This window comes from Rissa tridactyla, chromosome 6, assembly GCF_028500815.1.
Source record: "Rissa tridactyla isolate bRisTri1 chromosome 6, bRisTri1.patW.cur.20221130, whole genome shotgun sequence".
Taxonomy (NCBI): Eukaryota; Metazoa; Chordata; class Aves; order Charadriiformes; family Laridae; genus Rissa; species Rissa tridactyla.
In genome coordinates this window covers 29841977-29864211 of record NC_071471.1, presented here as the reverse complement: position 1 = coordinate 29864211, position 22235 = coordinate 29841977, and the positions used below count along the sequence as shown (strand labels likewise).

The 22235-nt window shown below is 52.1% G+C and overlaps 1 protein-coding gene across 1 annotated transcript; it reads right to left on the bottom strand.

Moving 5' to 3' along the window:
• Positions 1-1816: 1816 nt before the first annotated feature.
• Positions 1817-17486, bottom strand: TFRC (transferrin receptor). The gene is made up of 19 exons (XM_054205174.1): positions 17401-17486; positions 15635-15705; positions 13572-13785; positions 12743-12965; positions 12387-12530; positions 11636-11729; positions 11150-11272; positions 9832-9927; positions 9526-9665; positions 8975-9144; positions 8548-8667; positions 7857-7942; positions 7665-7728; positions 7251-7318; positions 6796-6863; positions 6326-6407; positions 5159-5380; positions 4547-4687; positions 1817-4263 (listed from the first exon to the last, which is right to left on the bottom strand). The coding sequence occupies exons 2-19, from the start codon at positions 15665-15667 to the stop codon at positions 4021-4023; spliced, it is 2331 nt and encodes a 776-aa protein (XP_054061149.1). The 5' UTR covers positions 15668-15705; positions 17401-17486; the 3' UTR covers positions 1817-4020.
• Positions 17487-22235: the final 4749 nt, after the last annotated feature.

The following is a 22235-nucleotide window of genomic DNA, read 5'->3' as shown; positions in this document are numbered from 1 at the left end:
GCCCCCTGCCCCTGGATGGTGCAGGCGGTCCCGGCCTCCGCACCGGTCCTGGTCCTGGTCCCGGTCCCGGTCCCGGTCGCTGGGGGAGCACCCCCCGCGGGGCCGCCCCCCCCCGAGCCGCGCCGCTGGAGCCGCGGCTCCGCCGCCGCCCCCCCCGCCCCGCCGCCGGCGCGAGCTCCCGGGGCGGCGCGCGCCCGCCCGGCCCCGCTCTTAAAGGCGCCGCGGCGTCGCTTTACGTAACGGCGGGGGGGACGGGACGGACGGAGGGACGAACCGAGCCGGGGGGGGTGGGTGGACAAACCGACAGACTCACCGCGGGGAAGCGCCAGGCCCCGGCAGTGGCGGCGGCGGGGGGGGCACACACAGGACACAGGGCGCGGGCTGCAACGCACTACCCAAATTCTTGCTCGGGGGTGCGGGGGGAGAGGGGCTGCACCCCCTCGACCTCCCTGCAGCCCCGGCGGGGCCGGCTCCGCCTGGCTCCAGGCAGCCCCGGCCCTGCCTCTCCCGGGGAGCCCTGCCAGGTTCCGGCCAGGGAGATGCGGAAAACAACGTGTTTCCAACAAGTAAATCATTCCTGTTGGAAGAGGAGGGAGCAGAGCTACTCCGGGATGCCCCCAGGGCTCCTGGAGAAACTGCCCCCCACCCCCCCAAACGGTGCATCTTCAGGGGATACAGTAAAGCAGGAGGCAAGGCTGGCACCCGGGATGGGGGAAGACGGAGAAGAAGAGCTGAGTGTGCTTAAAATGCAGAGTCCCAAATCAGTGCAGTCTCACCCGAACTGGCCTCTGCGGCTGGCGATGCAGCTCCCGCTCTGCCAGAGCTCCGCAGGGCTTTAAGCAGCAGCCAAATACCAACCTGCACCTCGACCCAAGGGGATGCAGGACAGGGATGAGGCAGGGGACTGCTCTGGCTTCCTGGGGCACAGACACAACCCCCCCAGCCCTGCCCAGCCCCCTTCTTACCAGCAGGGACCTGCAAAGCTGGGGCCCAGAAGTCTGATGCTTCATCCTCCTCCCACCATCTACCCCACCACCACAGGCCCTCTAGGGTCAGTGGGGTGACAGAGCCAGCAGGCAGGACATGGCCATGAAATGGTCGGGAGTCCTCGCCTCACCTAGGGTGAAGCAGGACTCAGCCAAGCAGCACGGTGAAGTTTAGACTTGCTATTGCAAGTCAACAACGTGGAAGCGGAGCTGCCAGCCCTCATGGGGCAGGAGAGCAGCCTCCCTCCAGCTGCCCGAGTTCACCCATGCCCATAACAACATCGCGGCTTTACAAGAACCCATGAGACGAGGTGAGTGTTCAGGCTTTAAAACTTTATTCAAGCAGACAGCAGGTAACCCAGAAACACAGTTTAGCCCTCCCTCCCACCCCCCCACAGTCAGATGCCAGCACCAAGCAAGGCATCCCAACATCCCAGTAATCACGGTTGTGCTGCCGAGCCAGGAGACAGGCTTTGTCTTTCTCTGCTGGCTGTAAAGCGCATGATTTACATCTGACATCAAGATGCATGCAGACACTACCATGAGGACTCCCAGACAGCAGCTCTTAAATGCCATCCAGAGAAGCGTCACTAGGAAGCAGTAACACAGACAGGGTTGTACACATGCCTCAGAGACAGCAGGGTAGTTAAGGAAGAGCAAGGAGTTGCACGAGCCTGGGCATCAGACTTCCCGATGAAAGTCCAGCCCTCCAAGCTAGTGAGCAATGAGCTCAGTAACTGGGCTGGGGGCTTGTCCTTGCCCATTCCTAGTGGTGGCCCAGGTCTCTACACCAGCAGAACAGATTTCTTTTCCCTCAAGGGCTACTGTCAGGGCTCAGGTCACTCGCTCGCTTTAGGTTTAAAAGCCAGATCAAACTGTTTGCAGAGCATGGGGCTGGGGACAGCCAGCCAGCTGCTTTTTGGGAACAGGCTGTGCAGTTTAGCAGGTGTCCAACAGCAGGAACGTTCAGCTTCAGGTCAGGGAGAGGAGGGGCACCACGAGAAAGGTGCCACTGATCTCCCTCCCGTCCACACAACACCCAAGGCATGAGTTTCCAGCAAGGCTCGAGTAAGCAAGCTGCTTCCCACACACGGACACCAGCATCCCCCCAGTGCCACAGCCTCTTAAGCAGCACACACACCCACCCAGAGCGGTGACCTGAGTGCTCCAGGCAGCGGTCAGCCCCAAGGCCTAACATTCACCTATAACTACCCCAGTCTTTGCAACTGATTTGAAGGAAGTTTACTAAATCACAGAGCACACAGTCTAACTAGCCTAGTTGCCGCTAAATATTCAAGCGCCAGCAAGCCACTTCAAGACAGCACAGCTATTTGAAACAGTTCAGCCTACGGAGAAGGTAGAGTTTAGGGAAGGACATAACAGACCAAAGTTTGTATCTGCATCACCACAGGAGAGTGGAAAGAAATAGGACTGCGGGATCCGTGTTAGATACTAACCATCAAGCTTCGCAGATGACATTGCATGGTAAGCATAGAACAATTATGGGAAACACTGTCCCCGATAATTACGTACACCCATAGTGCAACATATGGAGGTCACTGCCTCCGATATAACACCGTGGTAGGCAAAAACTACCTTGTTCTTTACACATTATGGAAGACACTGCCCCCGATAATGTCAATTAGGTTTCACGATACATAAGGTACTGGAAGTTTGCAGGAAGCTGCCATTTAAAAATTGGGCCGATGCCTAATCTGAAGTACAAGAAGTTTGTGTGTGCTGCTGTGAGTGGAGCTCGAGCTCCACAGCGAGCCCCTCCAGCAGGGCTGGGAAGGGAACTGTGCTCCCCAAGTGAGCACACAGCATCCAGAAAGGGAGTCTGAAGCCCACAGAGGCACAGACACCGCAGGGAAGCCGAATTTCTACTATCTGAGTTTCCACCCAGGTTTTTAGCATGTCAAGGATCATTTTGGAGCACAACCCAGAGACTTGCTACCCGGTTTACACCTCCAAGTTTCTTCCAGAGGGGTGTTTTTGCCACAGAAAGCTTAATTGCTAGTTTTCAAAGACTTTTTTTTTTTTTCTTTCTTCTTTTGGAGGGGCCTGTTTAGATTATTTTAAATGCAAAGTTCCAGTATCATGTTTGATTGTAATAGCAGATGCTGCTTTATTCAAAAACGACAGTATAACTGTCATAATTATGGAAGGCACTGCTTCCGATAATTATCTTCTATAAAAAAACACACCATTTATAGTGAACGCTGTCACTGATAAATAAATAAACAAATAAATATCTCAGTGCCAAACAAGAGCCACCAAAATGGCATCAGTCAAACAAGGTTTGGCCAGCAAGAGACTCGATTTCACTAAAGGCCCTAGAGCAGCAAGGTCTGAAGTGTCAGTCTAGAGCCATTCCTCAATGCTGCAGGACTCACTGAGGTGCCAGCTAAGGATATAAAGGGAGCATCAGATAATCTTTGGGTCATTTTCCCTGGGTATTGAGACCTGCCTCGGCAGAAGCAAGCCTCCAAGATGTCATTGGGACCCTGCTGTTGAGCAAAGGCAGGCCGGACACTTCAGAGCTTGCTGATAATCCAGCACTTGCGGGCTGTTGCTATGTTGTTTTATTTTTGAACTACAGGTTGGTCTCTGCAGCTCCCTGCCAGAGAAGGGATCCTCATTACAAGTGTTTAGAGGAATCCATTTTGTCACTAGGTTTAGGGGGCCAACAATTAAAACCCTAAATAGATGAGGTACCTCCCCACTCAAGGCACCGGTTCAGGAGTCACCTGAGCTGTTAGTTCTCAGGTACACTGGAGAGCAAGCCCTACAAGCAGCTGTACGCGACCGGTTTAGACTGTGGTCAGATGGGAGCCTGGTCAGAGGAGATTTCATGGTAATCTTAGTACCTGCTTTAAAACTGCCTCCTGTGAATTTGTCAAGGTGAGATTTAAATTTTATGCTCAGCTTTGGTCAAAAAAAAAATTGTTGCCAGAAAATCTACAGAAAAAATAATGCCATGTTACAGAGTGGGTTTCCCTAATCCTGTACCTTAACCAGATGTTTGCCGTGTCTAGAATTCGTTGTCTGTATCCCAGATATCACCCACTAAGGCATTGGCAGCTCCTTTAATGGTCCAGGTCGTCAGGGCCAGCTGTTCTTTCAGCATGTTCACATCCATGCTGTCCCTGCTGGTTCTCAGCAGACGCAGGTTCTCCAGCAGACTCTGCAGGGTGTGGGAGCCTTTGCCAAAGAAGATGTGGCGAAAGGGAGCATCTTTTGGCGAGAGGTATGGGGAGAGGAAGTCATACTCCACCTGTAGTAGAGATGCAAATTTAGGGTTGTACTCTCACCTCTCAAGTTTTTCTTTCCTGATCTGCCCCATCGCAAGCTCCCAGCCTCTGATCCCCACCCAGCCCTTTCGTGCAGCAGCTCTGCAAGGGCCAGACCCTCTCCTGACAGCAAGCACAGGAGTCAACCACATTGACACAGAAGAGATTCCAGTCTGCATGGTGCCCATGGCTCCCAAGGGAGAGGCCTGTCCCAGCTAGCACTCTCCTCCTTCGTGAGGAAAGGAAAAACCAGTTGCAAATACCCACCTTCATGATCCTGTCATTCAGGGCTCTGCGGACAATCTTGTTTTCCCTGTCACTGTTTGCGATGTCTCTTCTTAGTGCATCTGTAGCTCGCTGGAAGTCACCACGGGCAAAAAACAGCCAGTTCAAGGTCAGCCCCAGCGCCTGTGAGGGAGGAGCTGTTAGCAAACCTGATTTTCTTCTTTTGCTGCTCTCTTACCATGGAAAAGTGTTGGGTTTTTTTTTTTTTTTGACAATTTAACCGAGTAGTAGAGCGAGTTCCTGGCAGGCTCGTCTGAGGTCGCTGAGCTCAGTGACGTCTCTCCCCACCCACAGTTTCTTGTAAGCTTTCAGCAGAGGTGCAAATGAGATGTAAAGTGCTATGAATGATAACCAGCGGAAAGACCATCCACATCCAGTTCCTCAAGAGCTTACCAGAGCCAGATTAGCTAAATCTGTCTGCCACAGCTACTCTGCCTGCACTGCTTTATAAGGAACATCAATTCAGGTCACAGCTTGCTACACTCCCAAAAGAGGAAGATGTCCACCCTGCTGTATCCAATGACAGCGGAGCCTTAATAATACATGGCCCCATAACAGTCTACAGGGATTTGGTGCACTCAGAGCCTTTCTTACCTCCACATCCCGACTGTAGGGCAAAAACTTCTCCTGGAACGCTAGCAGTTCATCACTGTATCTCTCAAAGTCCAGGAAGAGCTCATGATCATGGGTCAACCTAAGTGCTATATGTCCAGCAACTTCTGCAGCTGCACGCATAAGACCATAAAAGTTGTCAGTCATCTTCAGGTTCTCCACAGTGTCCTGAGTCGTGCCCAAGAAGGGATATTCCTTATCTTTCTGCAAGAAAGAAGGCACTGAAGTTAGGCAAAAGTGCTTCTCCAGCTAGGATTTTTCACCTCCCACTACAGTTTGCTTGCTACTTCCACCAAATTCCATCTCTTTGTGCTGCTAAGTAGCAAGGCTTGAGTGGCAAAACTTCAAAGCACAGGGGAAGGGAATGGAGCTCCTGCATTTTGTCCCTCACAGTTTCCAACGATCAGCAAGATGCTCTGCTCGTTTGTTAGACCCAAAGACACATAAAGGTTCCTCCCCCCTCAGAGTTCACTGAAGAATTACAGACAGGCAAACTCCAGCACCCGGTCTGGTATGTGTTGGCAGCACCCTCCAACCCTTCTTGGCAGGATAACTCAAGGTTTTTTCTGGAACAAGCCTGATGCTAACAAAATCCAAGATTCATAAGCAGAGGAAGCTGTTACCAGAAAGGGTCCCAGCTGCACACCTGCAGTAACAGAGAATGCTGCCTGGCTGATGCCATTTTTGCCAGGCCCAAGCTGCAGCACCAGACCCCAACAGTCTGGGTTAGTACTTGCTCTGGCCAACAGTACTGCTTCCCCAGTGCACTTTGCTTGCTGACCAGCAGGCTGTACTACACTCTTTCACTGAAGCAGTGACAGCTCTTTAAACAACTAAACTCTTTTGTTTAAGTGCTTTTAGCTTCTCAATCACTAAAGTCTGAGCCTCCAGAAGAGCAAGCGTCCCCTCTCCCAACAAAACACAACTGCTCAGGACTCCAGAGCAGAGACTGCAGGCCAACCATGGCCCAGGAGCCTTCGCAGCAAGTACTGCCACAGCCACCAGGTCCAGAGGCTGCATCTCCTGCCCCAGAGAGGCTCTTACATGGACAACGAGTTTGGGACAGCAGCTTGTGCTTTGCCATACAGGAGAGCAGATATCCTTACAGCATTTTCCATGGAATGAGTACAACAGACAGACAGTACTTACGTTGTAGAAACCAAAGGAAACCACTGGGATTCCTGAGTAAGCCAGGAAAGGGAACGCTGCATTATCCAGACCAAGAGGAACACTACAAAAGACAAGTACTGAGTAGTTACTAACTGGTTTGGACATCCCAGGAGACAAGCTACAAGCCCTAGAGTTGAAGTTCTGAGACAATTGGACTACCCTGTCTAGACAAGACTGGTTTTGGCAAGGAGTCCCAGCCAAGTGCCGAGTGCTGCTCGTCCATTTCTGGCCACCGGTCTTTGTGCAAGGCTGTTCTTGCCCTACAAAAAGGTGTCTGGGCTGCCTACAGGCAGCTTGGGGCAGCACTAAGCACAACTAGTGTTGTACTGTTCACACTTGCCCAATACCATCGCAGCGGGTAAAGCCCACGTATGACAAACAGCAAAAGCCATTTAGTTTGTTCCTTTATGGAGACTTGCTTTCCCAAAGAGCCCGATGACAATACTTACACTGTTTTTACCCAGTCAGAGCCAACTCTGTCATACAGGGTTTCCGAATTCTTTGCTGGGTCCTTCACCTGCACAGAGACGACAGTCACTGCACTTGTTCTGACCTCTGCTTGGGCTTCCAGGTCCATCCTGGAGCTTGCATTGCTGTGCAGATGCCAGAGTCAGGTGTGCTGCCCTGACCTTTCTCCGCACAGGCAGAGTTCATGCCGGACAGACATTCAGCTCTCACTGAACTGTGGCATTTGCTGATTTTAGATTCTGCATGCATGAACTGCAGTTCCCAGAGCCCAGCTGACTCTAGACAAGGCCCTCCGGAGTATCTCAGCCCTTTCTCCTAAAGAGGGCTTTCTCCTCAGAAGATGCCAGCTGGAGAAAGTGACCCAGCACAGCTCTGGCTGCTTTCAGTTCCTCCTTAAAACCAGTCACCTTGATTAGGTCAAGACCCTTCAACTCACCCCCTTCATAGTTCTCTCCAGCAACGTGTACAACAATGGGCTAGCAGAAATCTTCACGTGGTTGAAGCCTGCAAAAAAAAGAACAGGTGTTTGACATGCTGGCACAATTACTCACTCCTGCTAGAGCAGCTCAGGCCTGTGACTGAGCAACAACTGATCTACAACTTGTTGCCAAAGGATCTTCAACTGACACAAGACACTCTTCTGGGACCTAGCAGAGCTGCCTCCCGCCTCAGGCTGCAGCAGCCTCCCAGCTTCAATGACAACAGAATAAATGGAGTCGTGTCAGTCTTCAGCCAAACACCCAGCATCAACTTTTGTCACAGTCCCCATTCCTGGAGTTTCAGGTACATCTGTCAAGCTATTCAGGTCTCACTCAGTTTCAAGAAAGTTAAGAGTAGCATGGCAGGTTACCTAGGACTGCAGCATCCAAGTTAATGTAAGTGAAGACTTTGGCATGCAGAGTGGCAGAATACCCCTAGAAAAAAAAAAAAAGGCAAACCAGTATTTTAAGATGAGCAGTACAACACCAGAATGTTTCACCCATAGCAACAGGAAATCACTGCCACACAGTCATCATGTAGAAGTCTATCAAAGAAACAGTACCTCCAGCCATTCAGTAGCACCCACAGCTCCATACTCTCCTGCACTCCAGCTAGCAAAGATGATGCTGCGCCTTGGTTTGTAGCCCTCTGCAAAGAGAGAGAGACTGAGATGTCTGCCCTTCCCCCACGGACACTGAGGACCTGGGTTGATGAATTGCCTCAGAGCTGAAGCATTCTGGCTGCTGCAGACACATGTGCACACTACTGGCTGCACACACACAGCACCCTGCCTCCCCCACGCTGCAGAGCTGTGTAGGAAAGTCATGCTGTTTGCGTTTCCCCCCTTTTCTGTTTAGCTGCCTGAGCCTAAAGTTAACCCTGGAGACAAAAGCACTCACACTGAGTGCCACCATGCAGCCCTCGCCACTCTAGTGGTCAGCTGCTTCAGTATTTTCCCACCTTCAGGCCTGGCTGTCCAATAGACAGCTCAAGTCTGATGTCTCCATCACATGAATGCAAGGACATTCTTGCATTCAAGCCATAACAGATACAAGCAGGCAGTCCCTTGGAAGCGAGCGCTCACTGCAGACAAGTTGTCTGTGTTGGACAAGTAACAGTGTCACAGGAAGCTTTGTCAGATTCCCTACGCCTTCCTAAAGGATTATTTTGCAACTGGGCTCTCCAGTGCTAACACACACAGAGCTAAATGTGCATTACCTCCCACTCCCATGCTTTTGTACGCAAATATTTACCATTTTTCACCATGTCTGAGATCACACGGGCAAGTTCCAACAACATGGCAGTTCCAACACCAGCCTTGGCCGCTCCTGGGCCCCAGGAGTCTCTCTGGGCTCCAATGACAACATACCGATCTACAAAGGAGACATCAAGATCTGAGCTGCAAGCTTCAGGTCGCAAACACCATTTATCAGAAAATCAGCTTTGAGCTTCTGTACTAGGAACAGAGTAAGGAGTCTGACCCCTGAACCTGGCACCCTACTTGTTCTCATTTAGCCCTTCCCTGGCAGCACAGTTCAGCTTTTTCCTTGATCCTCAGTGAAGGGTCTTAATTCTGCTGAAGAAGTGGTTGTGCCTGTCTGTGAGCAGCTGTCATGTTCTGATGACCACAGAAGAGGAAGGGTTCCCCTCAAGACTGAGCCACAAGGCAGTTGCTGTTACCTGGTTCTTCAGATCCCTTGATAGCACCAAAGATGTTCAGAATCTTCCTGTCCACCATAACGTTGTTCACGCTCAGTTTCACAGTCATCTTGCTTGTGCTGTTCAGCATCACCTTACATCCCACGACCCCACCTTTCCACTCCAGAATGCATTCCTCTCCATGCATTTTACTGAGGGAAAAGAGAGATCCTTTGAACTCATTATCCAGCTCTGACTTCATTTAGCTATTCTAAGAAAAAAGCAAGCCTGCAACTGCAGGTGCAGCCTTGTTCAGGGCCTGCTCAGAAAATAGCTTGCAGACCTGTCCCGCTGATTATGCGGGGAGAGGTAAGATACAAAGGCCAAGAGGAATCCAACACTAGATTAAGATCAGTCTAAGATAAGAGATATGGACACAAGCTTCATTTCACCAGGCAGTTCCAGCAAGTGCTCCCTGTGATACACAGCAGAGACCAGTAGAGAGCTCCCTGGACCCACAGCACCTCAACACCATCCTCACCCCTGCAAGAGGGTCACTACAGCCTAGCCTGCAAGCCAGGAGAAGCAGTTACCTGAACAGCTTGCCTACTGCTTTGCTAGAGATAGTCTGAACAGCAATGCGAGGTAGTCCGGAAGATTCCACTGGTGGGAACTGGGTGTGGTTGAAAGATGGGAAGCCTGGGGTGAAAGGGTCTCCAGTTCCAAGGTGGGCCTGTGAAAAGCAAGAGGAGTCCTCTAGTCTCAGAGGAGCCCAACAGTTTCCATCTACACAAAGGCATGAAGCACTTCTGACGCGGAGGCCTGCAGAAGGACTGCTGCAGCCCACAGTAAGAAAGGTTCAAGAGAACAATGAAGAGGGGAGCCAGCTGCATACTCACATGTCCAAAGGGGACAAGCGTTTCTGTGTTCTCGTAATCAGAGGGGTCCAGGTACATCAGGGCACCAACAGCTCCTGCCTCTTGGGCATTTGCAACCTGAAGCAAAGTACATTAACTACACATTTGCACTGCAAGAATGGGGAGCTAAAGCAAGTATACGGAGTAAGGGTGTCAAAGGTTGTGCTCCTCCACAACAGATTTTAACAGCTACCTGACAGTGCTAGATACACAAGGAAGGTAAATACTAGCAGATTAGTCCTACTCCAGGCAAAGTGTGTCTAACACCCTTTTGAACAGTTACGACATTCCACAGTTAGTGTCTCACCCTATGATTCCTTCAGCTCATACTTGCTCCTCAGAGCAGCTTAGAAGAAAGATGTTATTTAATTTTGATTATGCTCCATCTGTTTTCCCAAGATTAGGTTAGTCTCGAGACAAGATAAGCAGCCACTGGAGGCTCATCCTCACATGGAAAATGAAGGCAGAGTGGTCTGGTCACGTCTCTGTTTAATACACCTACAACCCAGCTGTCTCCAGTACACCACCAGTACAAACACCAGTTTGGAAAGTGGGAAGGGGACTGGAGAACCAGCGAGCACCCCTTGCAGAAGCACTTTTCAGCTCTGCCTGTGTCTGTGATGCACGCAGATAGGCGCAGTCTGACTGGAAGAAGTCCTATGCCCCAGCCTCCCCCGAAACACCCATCTGAAAGGCAGCTCTGGGTCAGACCCAGAACAGGCTTGCATACGGAAGGATTTGGATCCTTTAAACTGTTTGGCTATTTGGTTCTGCTCGCTACAGAGGGAACACTACAACAACATGCAAGGCAGCTGGCTGACTGGGCATGCAGTGCCAGCACCTTCACTTGGTCCAAGTGAACAGTCAGTAAGGGCCCAAGTGAGACACTGCAGCCAAGCTTTGAAAGTACTTGGCTGCAGCAGCAAGAGGTGCTCTGGAGGCAAGGCTGTTCTGCTTCTAGCAGCCCTATTGCTGCATCTAGCAATACCGGCCAGCTCTGCACCCTGTAGCCTCCAGGCTGCCTCCCAGCTCCCTCACTGCAGATACTTGTCTGTCACAGCAAGGCTGCCAGAGGCCAAGAAGAATGCTACCATGAATGGTAACCTGATCTGTTCAGTCTTGGTGTCCAGACCTGCACGTGGAGGCTTAGTGCAAACAAGCAAGACCAGACCTGCAGGGACAAGCCTATGTACACGAATTTCAGAGACCTGAATTGAGGCACAGAGGTGTGTCTTCAAGAGGAGGAAGCATAGCTTCCTGCTGCCAAGTCTGGCCAGGCTTTGGGGCACAGACTGCTTACCTTCTCAGCCAGGGTTATTTTTCCAGCTCTGAAGATGATTACAGTGTTATTCAGTGAAACACCTGGCTTCTCTATCTTCTGAAAATCAGCTTTTCGTCCGTAGTTCACATAGACTGGTTTGCCCTGGAACAGAAAAAGCGGTTATAAACACAGCAGTCCTATGCCAGTAAGTTACCTGAAACAGCCTACAGTGACTCCCGTTAACAGCTCAATGTAAACTCTGATTACATGCCACATGGCTGTTGGAGCAGCACTTCTGTCAAGGTTCTGGATCCCAGCAAAGAAGTTTAAGCAGTTACTTCTGCATCTTGCGGAAGTAATAAAACCATGTTGGACCCACACCTCACCCCACTCTCCCCACCACCATCCCCAGCTCTCTAACTGGGGGGGGCTTTATACACTCCATATCTTGAAGGGACATATTTTGGACATTGCCACCTGGTAAGCATGCAAGCACATTTCCAGGATCTTCTTGGAGTCACTTACAACAACTGAGCCACTCTTGCTGTATGCCACATATGCATCGGGACTCTCCAGTATCTCTTCTTTACCGTCTTGCAGAATAGACACGGTGTTGTTGCTACCGTTAAATGTAAAGAGACAGTGTTATGTTCTTTCATAAATAAACTCCGTATTTAACTAGCTCCCATATTTCGGTCTGTGCCCTAGCAATTCTGATCAAGTCAGTGCAGAGCCTGAAACAGGTAGACTCATCCCAGTACATCTATGCAAGAATCTCTGGGGTTGTTTAGAGGCATTAATGAACTAAGCAAATTAACTTCCCGCAACGTGAGGGGACAAGTAAGACACGAGGGTATGAGCTGTCAGCCAACACAGTGCCTACTAATACCCTCCTGAGCTACTATAGGAGCCACTGCCAGGTCTGCAACACCCACCTGGGTGACAAGAGATAGTTGCCCATGCTAGCAGTCATGGACACAGGGAATCTGCCCTTCAGCTGAGTATTTACTCATGTTTGTTTTCTCTCCACTTCCTAAGCACACTTTGAGGAAACAGCTGTCCCAGAAAAAAATCCAGAGGGCTGCTACTGTGCCCTCTGGATTTAGAAAGCCTGAGAAGAGACAGCAGCAGCTATTGCTGGCCTAGATTAAGGCCTTCTTTGGAGACAGGGAACTGGCTCACAATTTTAGCACTGCTTTAAGCAGAAATCACGTTTGCTCAAGACTACAGATATCTATGCTGTAAAGAAGATATCTACATCTCTCCATTAACGTACCTGCCTTTCGCCTGCAGTTTAATGTAGTGCTCATCGTTCCACACTTCGTCCAAGAGGAAGCTGGTGAACTGGTCATGAATGTAGCTGGCAATGCTCTCATCTTCACTCTGGCCAGCTTCAAAAGAGTCCTTAGTTGCTCTTTGCCTGTAGGTAACAGACGTACAGCTTAAGCTACAGCACCAGGTTGCCCTGCAGTGCTCCAGCATGCAAACCCAAGCTGGATGGGCCATTTAAGCCCATGTTTAACCACATGTCACCCCACAACATCTTTAATGCCCTTGTTCTCCAAAGGAGTCCAAGTCCTGCTCACAGGCTGCGCCTCTTATAGCTGTAGCTAAGCTTTCTGGAACTGTTACCTCAAGTTGTCCTGAAGATGCCCAGCTGACAGTTTTTTTGAAAACAGATCTCTTACAGCAGGCCAGTAGAAGACAGGTGGTCCAGGAACCTCCTCTTCCTCAGTTTCATCATCATCCATTAAGTAGGATGTGGTAGGAGTCATCTCACACTTGCCACTTCCATCCAGACACCTGCCAGCCTTCTGCATTCGTCCACGGTAACTCAAGTAGCCAATCAGAAACCCTACAGACAGAACAGGTATTTCTTTGTGCTGCAGAAAGATGACTAAGCCAGCCCCACAACATACAAATGCATTCAAAGCAGCTTCAGGGTTAAGATGCACCTCTGGTCTCATCATTTTTTACAAGCTGGCGTACCTAAGGACAGACAGGAATACGCAGCCTGACATTTTGCCTGAGCTGGTATGTTTTAAGGTACACTGTAAATCCGATCTCGTGCTTGGCAGAGTCCCTCCGGCACCACTTGGGAAGGAGAGTGCTTACTTTAAGTCAGCGGCAGTGTTAAAATCCTTGGGAGATGAGCACCAGAGGCTTTACTGATACATTGACCCACAGTTCTAGAGAAGTGTTAAGAGTTAATTGAGGGAAAATGAGTACACTTGCCACAGGGACCGGTTAGCCCTTTATTTGACAGTTCCACTGTCAAACTTCACACTTCTTTGTGCCAATTCTGTACCATTAGTCAGAGATAGACATACTTAGAGTTAGTGACAAGAGGCTCCGGCCTCTTTAATTATCTCATGAAACAATACAAATCCAAATGGTAACAGCCACAGATATGCTCAATACCAGAGTCCACTCCATGTGGTTGTCTCCCACCCTTCCTTACCAATCAAAAGGAGGAGGACAGCTGCGATGAGTAGGAAGCAGAGGTTCTTGCCAATCCTCCGTGGAGGAGGCATGCTGGCATGCAGGTGCTCTGGCCTCCCAACTTCCCCTCCTTCCTCATCATCAGCAGACAGCTTCATCTCCACATGGCTGTTGTCGCCATCCATTTGTCGGGCAATGCTGAAGCGTGTGTATGACGTCGGCTCGACACCAAACTGTATTGAAAGACAGTCATCTGATGGAAGAGTTTGCTACACCAGCCTACAGTCCTTGCAGCCAACTGCACCTATGCTCCAAACCACATACGGCTTGTTCATCTGAAACTGCTCCAGCACAGCCTGTCAAAAAGTCAGGCTGGCTGCTTTGAATGCACCGAGTTAAACTCGGACCCACTCAGGGTCTCCAGAGTCTATTTAGCATCTGTTTGCCCCGCACAAGTTCAGAGCCACACTGGGCAGAGTATAACTTGGAGTCTGCTACAGATATGACACAGCCAATGGCAATTGCATTTCCCATGTGACCCCAGAGCAAAGGCTGATTGAAGCTGAAACTCCTGATCTTAATCAGAAGTGCTGATTAGCACTGATCTGACCTGAACATGTGCAACTCACACAGAGGGAACTTTGATCAGGACAGAGGAAAGGCAAGGCAACGCCTCCATGTTGTGCCTTTGAACCACATCCCCTTTGAGGTAAATACCAGTATCTAGATAATCCAGTATCTAGATAATCATATATATATATATATATATCAGATATATATAATATCAGAAAATCCAGTATTAAACTGCACCAGGCTACTGTTAAATTACACTATTGATGAGTATTATAAAGCAGCTAGGCTGAAGAGAGAGAAAGCTGAGGATACACCTCCCGCAGCCACCAGCGACTGGAACCTTTCAACAGGGCTTTATCAGTGCCTAGGCAGAGCTGCTTCCCATCTGGAGCTCACTTTTCTGAACAGCTACAACATACAGTCCAACTGCCCACAGAACAACAGCGCGTGTGCAAGGCAGTTGCTCAAATTAGCAGTTAAAACTCAATTCCAGGCATAGCCAGGCACTGAGCAGAACCACTCAGCTTCCATTAGGGTCACTGAACTTGCCTGCGGCCACAGTTGTGCTGGGAACAGGCAGGAGACTGGCTAAAAGGCCAGAGGAAAAGTTTTGAGAGCAACAGTCCTGTAGCCTCTCTCCACTGTACTGGAGAAGCAGCTGATGGCAAGCGCCTAAGCCCTGTTACATCCTCAGCAGCTCATCCACAGTTATCATCTCACTCTCTAACTACAAGTCAGCAGCTGGAGGTGCAGAGACCAGATACTGGCTTGGTTGGTCAAAACTAAACCAGTGTCATTTCAGACCTGCAGTTCCATTCTGGCCCACACCACCCCCAATAAAGTGGCTGTCTGCTCACATTTTGGAAAGGGCAACACCACAGTCTATCCTAGTGGTCTCCCTGCTCAACTGCTTGATATCTTGGTTTCCCTCACGCTTGGCAGAGGACATGCCACAACCCCACATATCCTCCATGCTTGCTGAGAGATCAAGCCATCACATTTGCAGCTCTAACCTAGGGTCATTTCACAGTCCAAGCTCTCTAGTACCAGCAGGCTTGTCTGAGCAAGCTCTGAGCTACTTCCTCCTGCACATTTGTTTTGAAGCACAGGTCGAATTCAAAGGCTGGACTTGTGGTTGAACTCCCAAGAATTCTATTAACATAAAAGAACACATGTTGATTGTCCTGATAGCCATTTAATCAGCTTCCTCAGCAGCACTTCCTCCTGGAACATTGTTCAAGGCTCACCCCAGCTCCTTATCAGCTTCCTGAGAGACCCAAGACATCGAAGCAGTTAACGATAACTTCACCAGCACTGAACTACTTAAGCCACCTCCTTATCATGGCCCACTAGCTACTGTGACTTTTGGCTCACAACCCACACAGTAGCATCTAACACTGCTTTGGACTCATCATCTTCTCTGATACCGACACAGGCGTTGTTGAACCTTTCTTCTGCTGTATTATCAGCCCACCAAGAGACAAATGGCACAGGGGGATTCTATCTTACCAAGTTAGAGATTGCTGCTCTGGCATGGTCCATTGCCTTCTGGAGGAGTGCTCACCAACTTCACCAAAGCCCTAGAAGTTCAGAATACAAGAAGTCAAGTCAGGCTGTTCCCTTGCACTACATAAGATGTCCAAGGTCAGTCACTACCATTAGTCCAATGCTTGCCCATGGATTTTATGTGCATGCTTCAAAGTCACAACATTCATGAACCCACATCAACCTTGGACACAAGTGAGAAGTTCACACACTCCCACTTCAAATATAAGTTCTGATGAACAAACCGACTCTTTCTGTTGAACTCCAGGGATGGATGTGTGCATACAAGTGAGGAACACAGTCTCAAAAAGGCTCATTTCACCCAAGGGTGTCTTATCAATGGTAGGGCCACCTCCACCCAGGGAGTGCTGGCAAGAGACACTTGCTCAACTGTGAAAACAGACACCATGTATCTAAGGTTCCCGGGATCCCCCTCAATGGCAGGATGAAGACAAGAGCCCGACTGGTAGCCATAAGAGGCACGATGCCATAAGTCAAAAGCACCACAAACTCCCACCGTGCCAAAACACTTCTAACTGCAAGGTCTCTTCTAGATACCTATATTCTTTATCACTTTATGAGGGCAATTTCAGTTTTGAACAGCCTCCCAGAATAGCCCAGAGCAGCTCTCCAAAAGCATTTCAGTAATTTTTATAGCTTGGATTTCTCTAGACAACAAACTTATCCGAAAGGTAAACTGTAACTGATTTCCTTCAGCATTTTTTCTTGAAAAAGCTTCATAAGTTAGTGACTAAACAGCTTGGGACAGGCAGTTAGGTTGGGAGCATGCAACTGGAGTATGCCCTCAAGCAATGCTGCTAGAAAACGGCTTTGAACAGGTCTTCAGGTGCTTGCAGATTAGACCTGGGAGCCCTACAATATAAGCAGGTTTTAATTGGAGATCAAAAGTTAACAGTGGCTACCCGCTCATTTCACCTTGTATTTTGAGCCAGAGCACACGGAAATGAATCCCTGGCGGCTTTGAGGAGCCTTTGCCAAGTGACAACCTGAGGCCCAGGTCCCCGCCTGGCAGGCAGGGCACAACAGGGTGTGCATACGGAGAGGCTCCTGAAAGCCAGGCCATGGGAAGAGCCAGGGAAGGGCGAGCCAGGGAAGGGCGAAGGGCCTGGCACTCCTGGCAGGGATGGATGCTCCCCGGGAGCGCAGGGTCCCCCCAGACCCCTCACGGCCCAAACCCCCCTCCGCCAGCCCGGGGACAGAGCCCGCGCTGCGGGCGCCTCACGGGGAAAATACCTTCCCTCCTCCTCCTGCCAAGCGGCCCGAGGCAACCCACAATCCCTCAAAAATAAAGTAAAAAAGGCGGGAGGAGAAACATAGGAGTAGCCTCCGGCGAGGGGCTGGGCGGCCCCGGTATCGCGGGCAGGGCCCGGCTGCGGGCCGCCAGATAAGCGGTGCGAGCGATAGCCCGCCGGCCGAGGACACGTCCCCCCCCCCGACCTCCACCCGGGCCTTGCAGCCACCTCCTCGCCCAGGGAGCGCGGGCAGCCGCCGCAGCGGAGCCCTACCCGCCTTCAAGGTCAGGCGGCCATGGCAGCCGCCGCCGCCGCCACGTGCGCCCCAGCCCACCCCGCGCCGCCAACTGGGGCGGCTGTTGGTGCAGCGCCGTTGCGGACCCCGCCTCCCCCTCCACCCCGCCGCCGCCGCCCGCCCGCCCGCCCGCCCGCCCGCCGCAGGGCGGCCTTGCCTCCCGCTCCCATCCGCTCGCTCACCCGCCGCCCCTCCGCTCACCACACCGGGGCCCAACTGCCGCACCGGCTGCGGCAGCGCGCGGCTACCTCCCCGCGCCGACTCCCGCCCCCGGCTGCCCGCAGCCAATCAGCGCGCCCGGCGGGGCTGTACCTTCTCCCTCAGTCGGCCCCGGGGTCCTACCGCCCGCCCGCCCGCGGCTGGGCTCGGCTGGGCTCGGCTGGGCTCGGCTCGGTTCGGCTCCTGCTAGCCCCGGGGCGACCGGATTTGTGTGAAAAATGTTTTTCCTCCCCGGTGAGTCCAAAGCAGACGCGGGACTCGCTCCGGCTTGGGAAGCCCTCAGCGCATCTTCAGGTCCCCGCAAGTCACGCGTGCTCGGGGCTGCCTTTGTAGATCTGAAGGAGCGGTGGCACCGAGGGTGCCTTTCCTTCGTGATGTGCTACACGAAATTGTAATTAATTGCACGGTGAGGAGCGTGGCAGCCCTTTATGAGAACCAGCCCCAGTAGTGCATAAACACAGGAAGCACAGACAGGCCGTGTCAGGCCACAGGCTGCTTGTGGCCGGCAGAGCAGTTTCTGTGGCCACCCAGGCTGTGCTGAACACAGTATGGTAGATACCATGGGATTGCTCTAGCTCTGAATTTACTGTTCCTCACCCCAGCCCTCTCCCTGGGGTGGGCAGAGGGACCCCATGCCACGGTGGGAGCTCCCCGGTGTGCAGAGTTCTGTATCGAAAAGCCAGCAGGTGCACAGCGGGGAGGTTTCCTCTTCTGTTTCTGAGGAACTTGAAGGAGAAGTGGAACATACCGGTCGTTCGACAAAGCGGAGCTCTAGCACGCGTCTTCTGTCAGTAGGCTTCGTAAGAGGAAGCAACTGGTAAAGAGGCAGCTCAGCGGGTTTAGGCTGAGAGTGGTAAATAATATACTGGGGGGTAACTAGGAAAGCCACCCATGCCCTTGGCAAGTGTGCCTCTAGTTGTCAGCATGATGCCGGGTTGTGGCTCGCAGCATGGGCAGGCACCAGCCTTGCTGCGAAACTCACTCTGCCGCAGCTTCTTGAGGACTAGCAGGACTGTGATGTTCGCTCCGCTTCCTTTCAGCTGATGGCTCATCTCATAAAGACCCCAACTGCATGGACCCTGCAGAACATCTCACCCTCCTCGAGCACCCGCTGACGTTTGCTGTCTCCAGAATTGCCCTGAGTGGGCAATGAGTGGGTTCCTCCTTCACCCTGGCTGCCTGGCCTCCAGCAGGAGTGGAGATCACCTCTTCCAGCTTCGGTCCTTCAGCTCAGGGCACCCCACAAAGGAGCGCCGGAACTGGGGGACCCGTCAAGGTTTGGTGCACGCGTGTTCTGCAATGCCGTGCTCATTTGTCCCATGCTCATTAAAGAAATAAATCGGTAGGCCTGGATTATTGCCTCAAATCCCCTCCCGGGAAAGAAGGATGGGAGCAGAAAGTTTGTAGTTTGGCAGAACACATGATTGCAAAGAGGATTATGTTTTGTGAAAAGCAATACATTCCTGCGCTGATAAAGGGGGGGATTAACGAGATCTGAAACTCGATGCAGCTGTCTGGAGACAAGCCTCCTGGACAGCAGCTCCCAGGCAAGACGTGCTGATGGACCCACCAGGCTCCAGTGCCGAGGCTCTCCCTTCTCCAGCTCCATCCATCACCAGGTGTGGTGATGCCAGTCATGGGGGGGACACTGCTGTCACTCGCTGCTGCTGCCAGGTTGCCTTGGTGGGAGCCAAAGGCGTGAGAGAGTTCAGAAAGGGATTAGATCAGTCCTGCAGGCTGGGTCCTCCGATCGTTTCTCAACGCAACAGTCTGGATGCAGCCTGCTGCTCAGGAAAGTATAAACGTGGGGGACAGCCCCAGCCCTGTCCTCTTTGTTATGTTCCTCCTGGGCTCCCTCCTCTAAGCCTTCACCTTCCGGCAGCGCCGGTACTGGTGTGTGATGGCTGGGCACACCGTGCCAGGCACAGGTCTGTGGTCATAGAATCATGGAATCATAAATGGTTTGGGTGGGAAGGGACCTTAGAGATCATCTAGTTCCGACCCCCTGCCGTGGGCAGGGACACCTCCCACTAGACCAGGCTGCTCAAAGCCCCATCCAGCCTGGCCTTGAACACTTCCAGGGAAAGGGAATCCACAACTTCTCTGGGCAACCTGTGCCAGTGGCTCACCACCCTCACAGTAAAGAATTTCTTCCTAATATCTAACCTAAATCCACCCTCTTTCAGTTTAAAACCATTGCTCCTCATCCTATCGCTCCACTCCCTGATCAAGAGTCCCTCCCCATCTCTCCTGTAGCCCTTTTAGGGACTGGAAGGGGCTCTAAGGTCTCCCCGGAGCCTTCTCTTCTCCAGGCTGAACAACCCCAACTCTCTCAGCCTGTCCTCACAGCAGAGGGGCTCCAGCCTCTGATCATCTTCATGGCCTCCTCTGGACCTGTTCCAGCATGAAAGTGTCCTGCTGGAGGAAGGATAACTGCAGAAGAGCTCAGACTCGGGAAGTTCCCAAGGGTGATGCCAAAATGCAAGCCAGGGAAGGGTCATTCTGATTTATTTCTCCCCATGGCCTCTGTTGGCGGTGCCTCCTTGCCAGCTAGCAGAGGAGGTGCTGCATGCCCCGCTGTGCCAGCCACAACCTGCTCTGACAGATATAGGCTGCAGGTGTTTTCTGTTCCCTCTCGCGGTGTGCCTGACCATGTGCTGAGCAGTTCCCCATTTCTACACCTGCCAGGAAAAAGAGAAGAAAGCTGACATTCTACAAACTCAGATATTTTTGCACCGCAGGCAGCGTTGGCAGTGAAATACCTTAAAATGAGAGTTCTTCAAATGCAACGTGGTTCCTGAGAGCAGTTGAGCCCCTTTTACCTTACGTTGGCTGCAAGGTAGTAGGAGTTGGCTGACTACTGGCCACCACTGGCTGGTGCCACCTCCTTTGGGCTCGATGCCTGCCTTGTTCACGAAGCGGGTGATGCTGAGCCCAGGTGCTCAGGTTCCTTACCTCGGCCAAAAATTTCTGTGAGGAGAGGAGATAGCCAAAGCTGGGAAATGTCCAAGGAGGGAAGGGGAGGTAGGATTGGTGACTGCTGACTCCTGATCCCTCATCCCAGCAAGACGCGTGGTCTCCGTGTGCGTGGTTTTAACACAGTTCAAACCCATAAAAATCAAGAGCCACCACCACCCACCTGGAGATCTCGGGTTCCTGAAGACCGGGAGTATTAAACTCTGAAGCTGGCTGCAGCAGACAGTTGTTGGGGCCCTGCTGCACTGTGCTGTAGGTGTCTGCAGCATGCACTAAGCTCCTGCTGGCTTCCACCTGCTCTGCTCCTTGCCTGGCCCAGCTCCTGCCTGCAGTTCAGTGCAGGAGCCTCCATGCTTGTCCTGACACCTCGCTTTAGCCTGGCTTCCATCGGGGCGTTCCTCCTCATCGCGGCTTGGCCCTGGTAGTTTAGGAAATGTTTATCCCCGTTTCCTCTGAACTCTTGAGGGGCTCGTGAGTCCCCTGACTTGGACCCAAATGACTCCGCATTCCTTTGTGCAATACCCCATGATGTGACAGTGTCCCTCCTCCGGAATTAGTGTAGGAAGGAAAATAGAGTTTCACTTCTGTTTTGCAGCACGGCTGACCCTCCTGTGACCAGCTGTCCTACCCAAAATTTTGGGAAGGCAGTTAAGCAGAGCGAAAACAGGAGCCACAGAGATAAACAGGCTGGAAAGGATGTCCCGTGCTTTGTGAGCCCCTTATCGAAAACAACGTTGGGAGGTGACTTGAGCACTTTTATGGCAAGAAGTACTGGGACTAACATGACTCTTCAATCTGGAAGGGATGGAAAAGCCAAGAACCAAGTGCTGGACCGTGGTGCCAAGTCAGAGTTGCTGGGATGAGGCTGAGTGTTGGGGGAGATGCGATGGCCCATGGGGTGGGAGGTCGTCAAAGGGCTCCTATGGGCTGTGAGGCACCCCAGGCACCCCAGGGTGCAGGGCCAGGCAGACAACGGGCACCTGGGGACAAAAGAAAGGCTTGGATCTTCTGCCCTCTGTGTCAGCCGCTTCCTGTGCATCACAGACACAGTGAGAAGTGTCAGTGCCAGCTCCTGCCTTCCTGGGAGCAGATCTGAACGATGCATTGGCTGTGCTCCCTGCTCAACTCGTGGGCTGCACCAGGGTGCGATCAGGCATTGTAGGTCCCAGAAGGGAGCTGGGAAATCCAGGTTTTTGCAGCCTCGGAATCATGCTGCAACCCCGCTCCACGTCGGGGCTGTCCAGCGTGGCTTCCGGGAGAGCCTGCCGTCTCTGCTCCTGTCTCCCCCAGGCAGCAATGCGATATCCAAGAATTTCACAACACCACGAGGATCCCCATCCTCTGGAAGACCTCGTGCGTTTGGGCTGTGCTGCTGCATTTCTCAATTGCCCTGGCTGCAAGAGGGGCGAGGCAGTTGGATCTGCCCCTCGCAGGAGAAGCCATCGTGATGCCTTGGAAGAGGTCACCCCATCCTGCTCGCTCCTGGCAATCCAGGAGCACACGGCCGTGCTCGGGAGCTCTGGTTATTCTGTCACACTCCCAGCATTGTGCTGTGGTGCAGCCTGAGGAAGGAGGGGGATCCCAGCAATCCCAGCAAGCAGGGGCATCTGGGAGAGGATCTGCTGCCTCTTCTCCTGCAGCCAGGGGGCTGTGTAGGAGGCAAGGGGTGGGCGACACACAGCCAGGAAAAGGCGTTTGAGAGAGTGGAAACGTGGCAGGTAATGCTGAGAGCTGGCTGCAGCTCCGTCTTCCCTTCAAAATAACACCCATCTTTGCATCCTTCCTGGGGAAGCACCTGGGTCCAGCTTGGATCTCCGCATTG

Bases quoted from the DNA above. Each gene is read 5' to 3' on its own strand.
- TFRC (XM_054205174.1), bottom strand. From the start codon at position 15,667: ATGGACCATGCCAGAGCAGCAATCTCTAACTTG. The intron at 9,666-9,831 runs GTGAGTATGCAG...TGCTTTTCACAG, and splicing joins CGCTTGTCCCCTTTGGACAT to GCCCACCTTGGAACTGGAGA. The intron at 7,943-8,547 runs GTAAATATTTGC...CTCTCTTTGCAG, and splicing joins CTCAGACATGGTGAAAAATG to AGGGCTACAAACCAAGGCGC.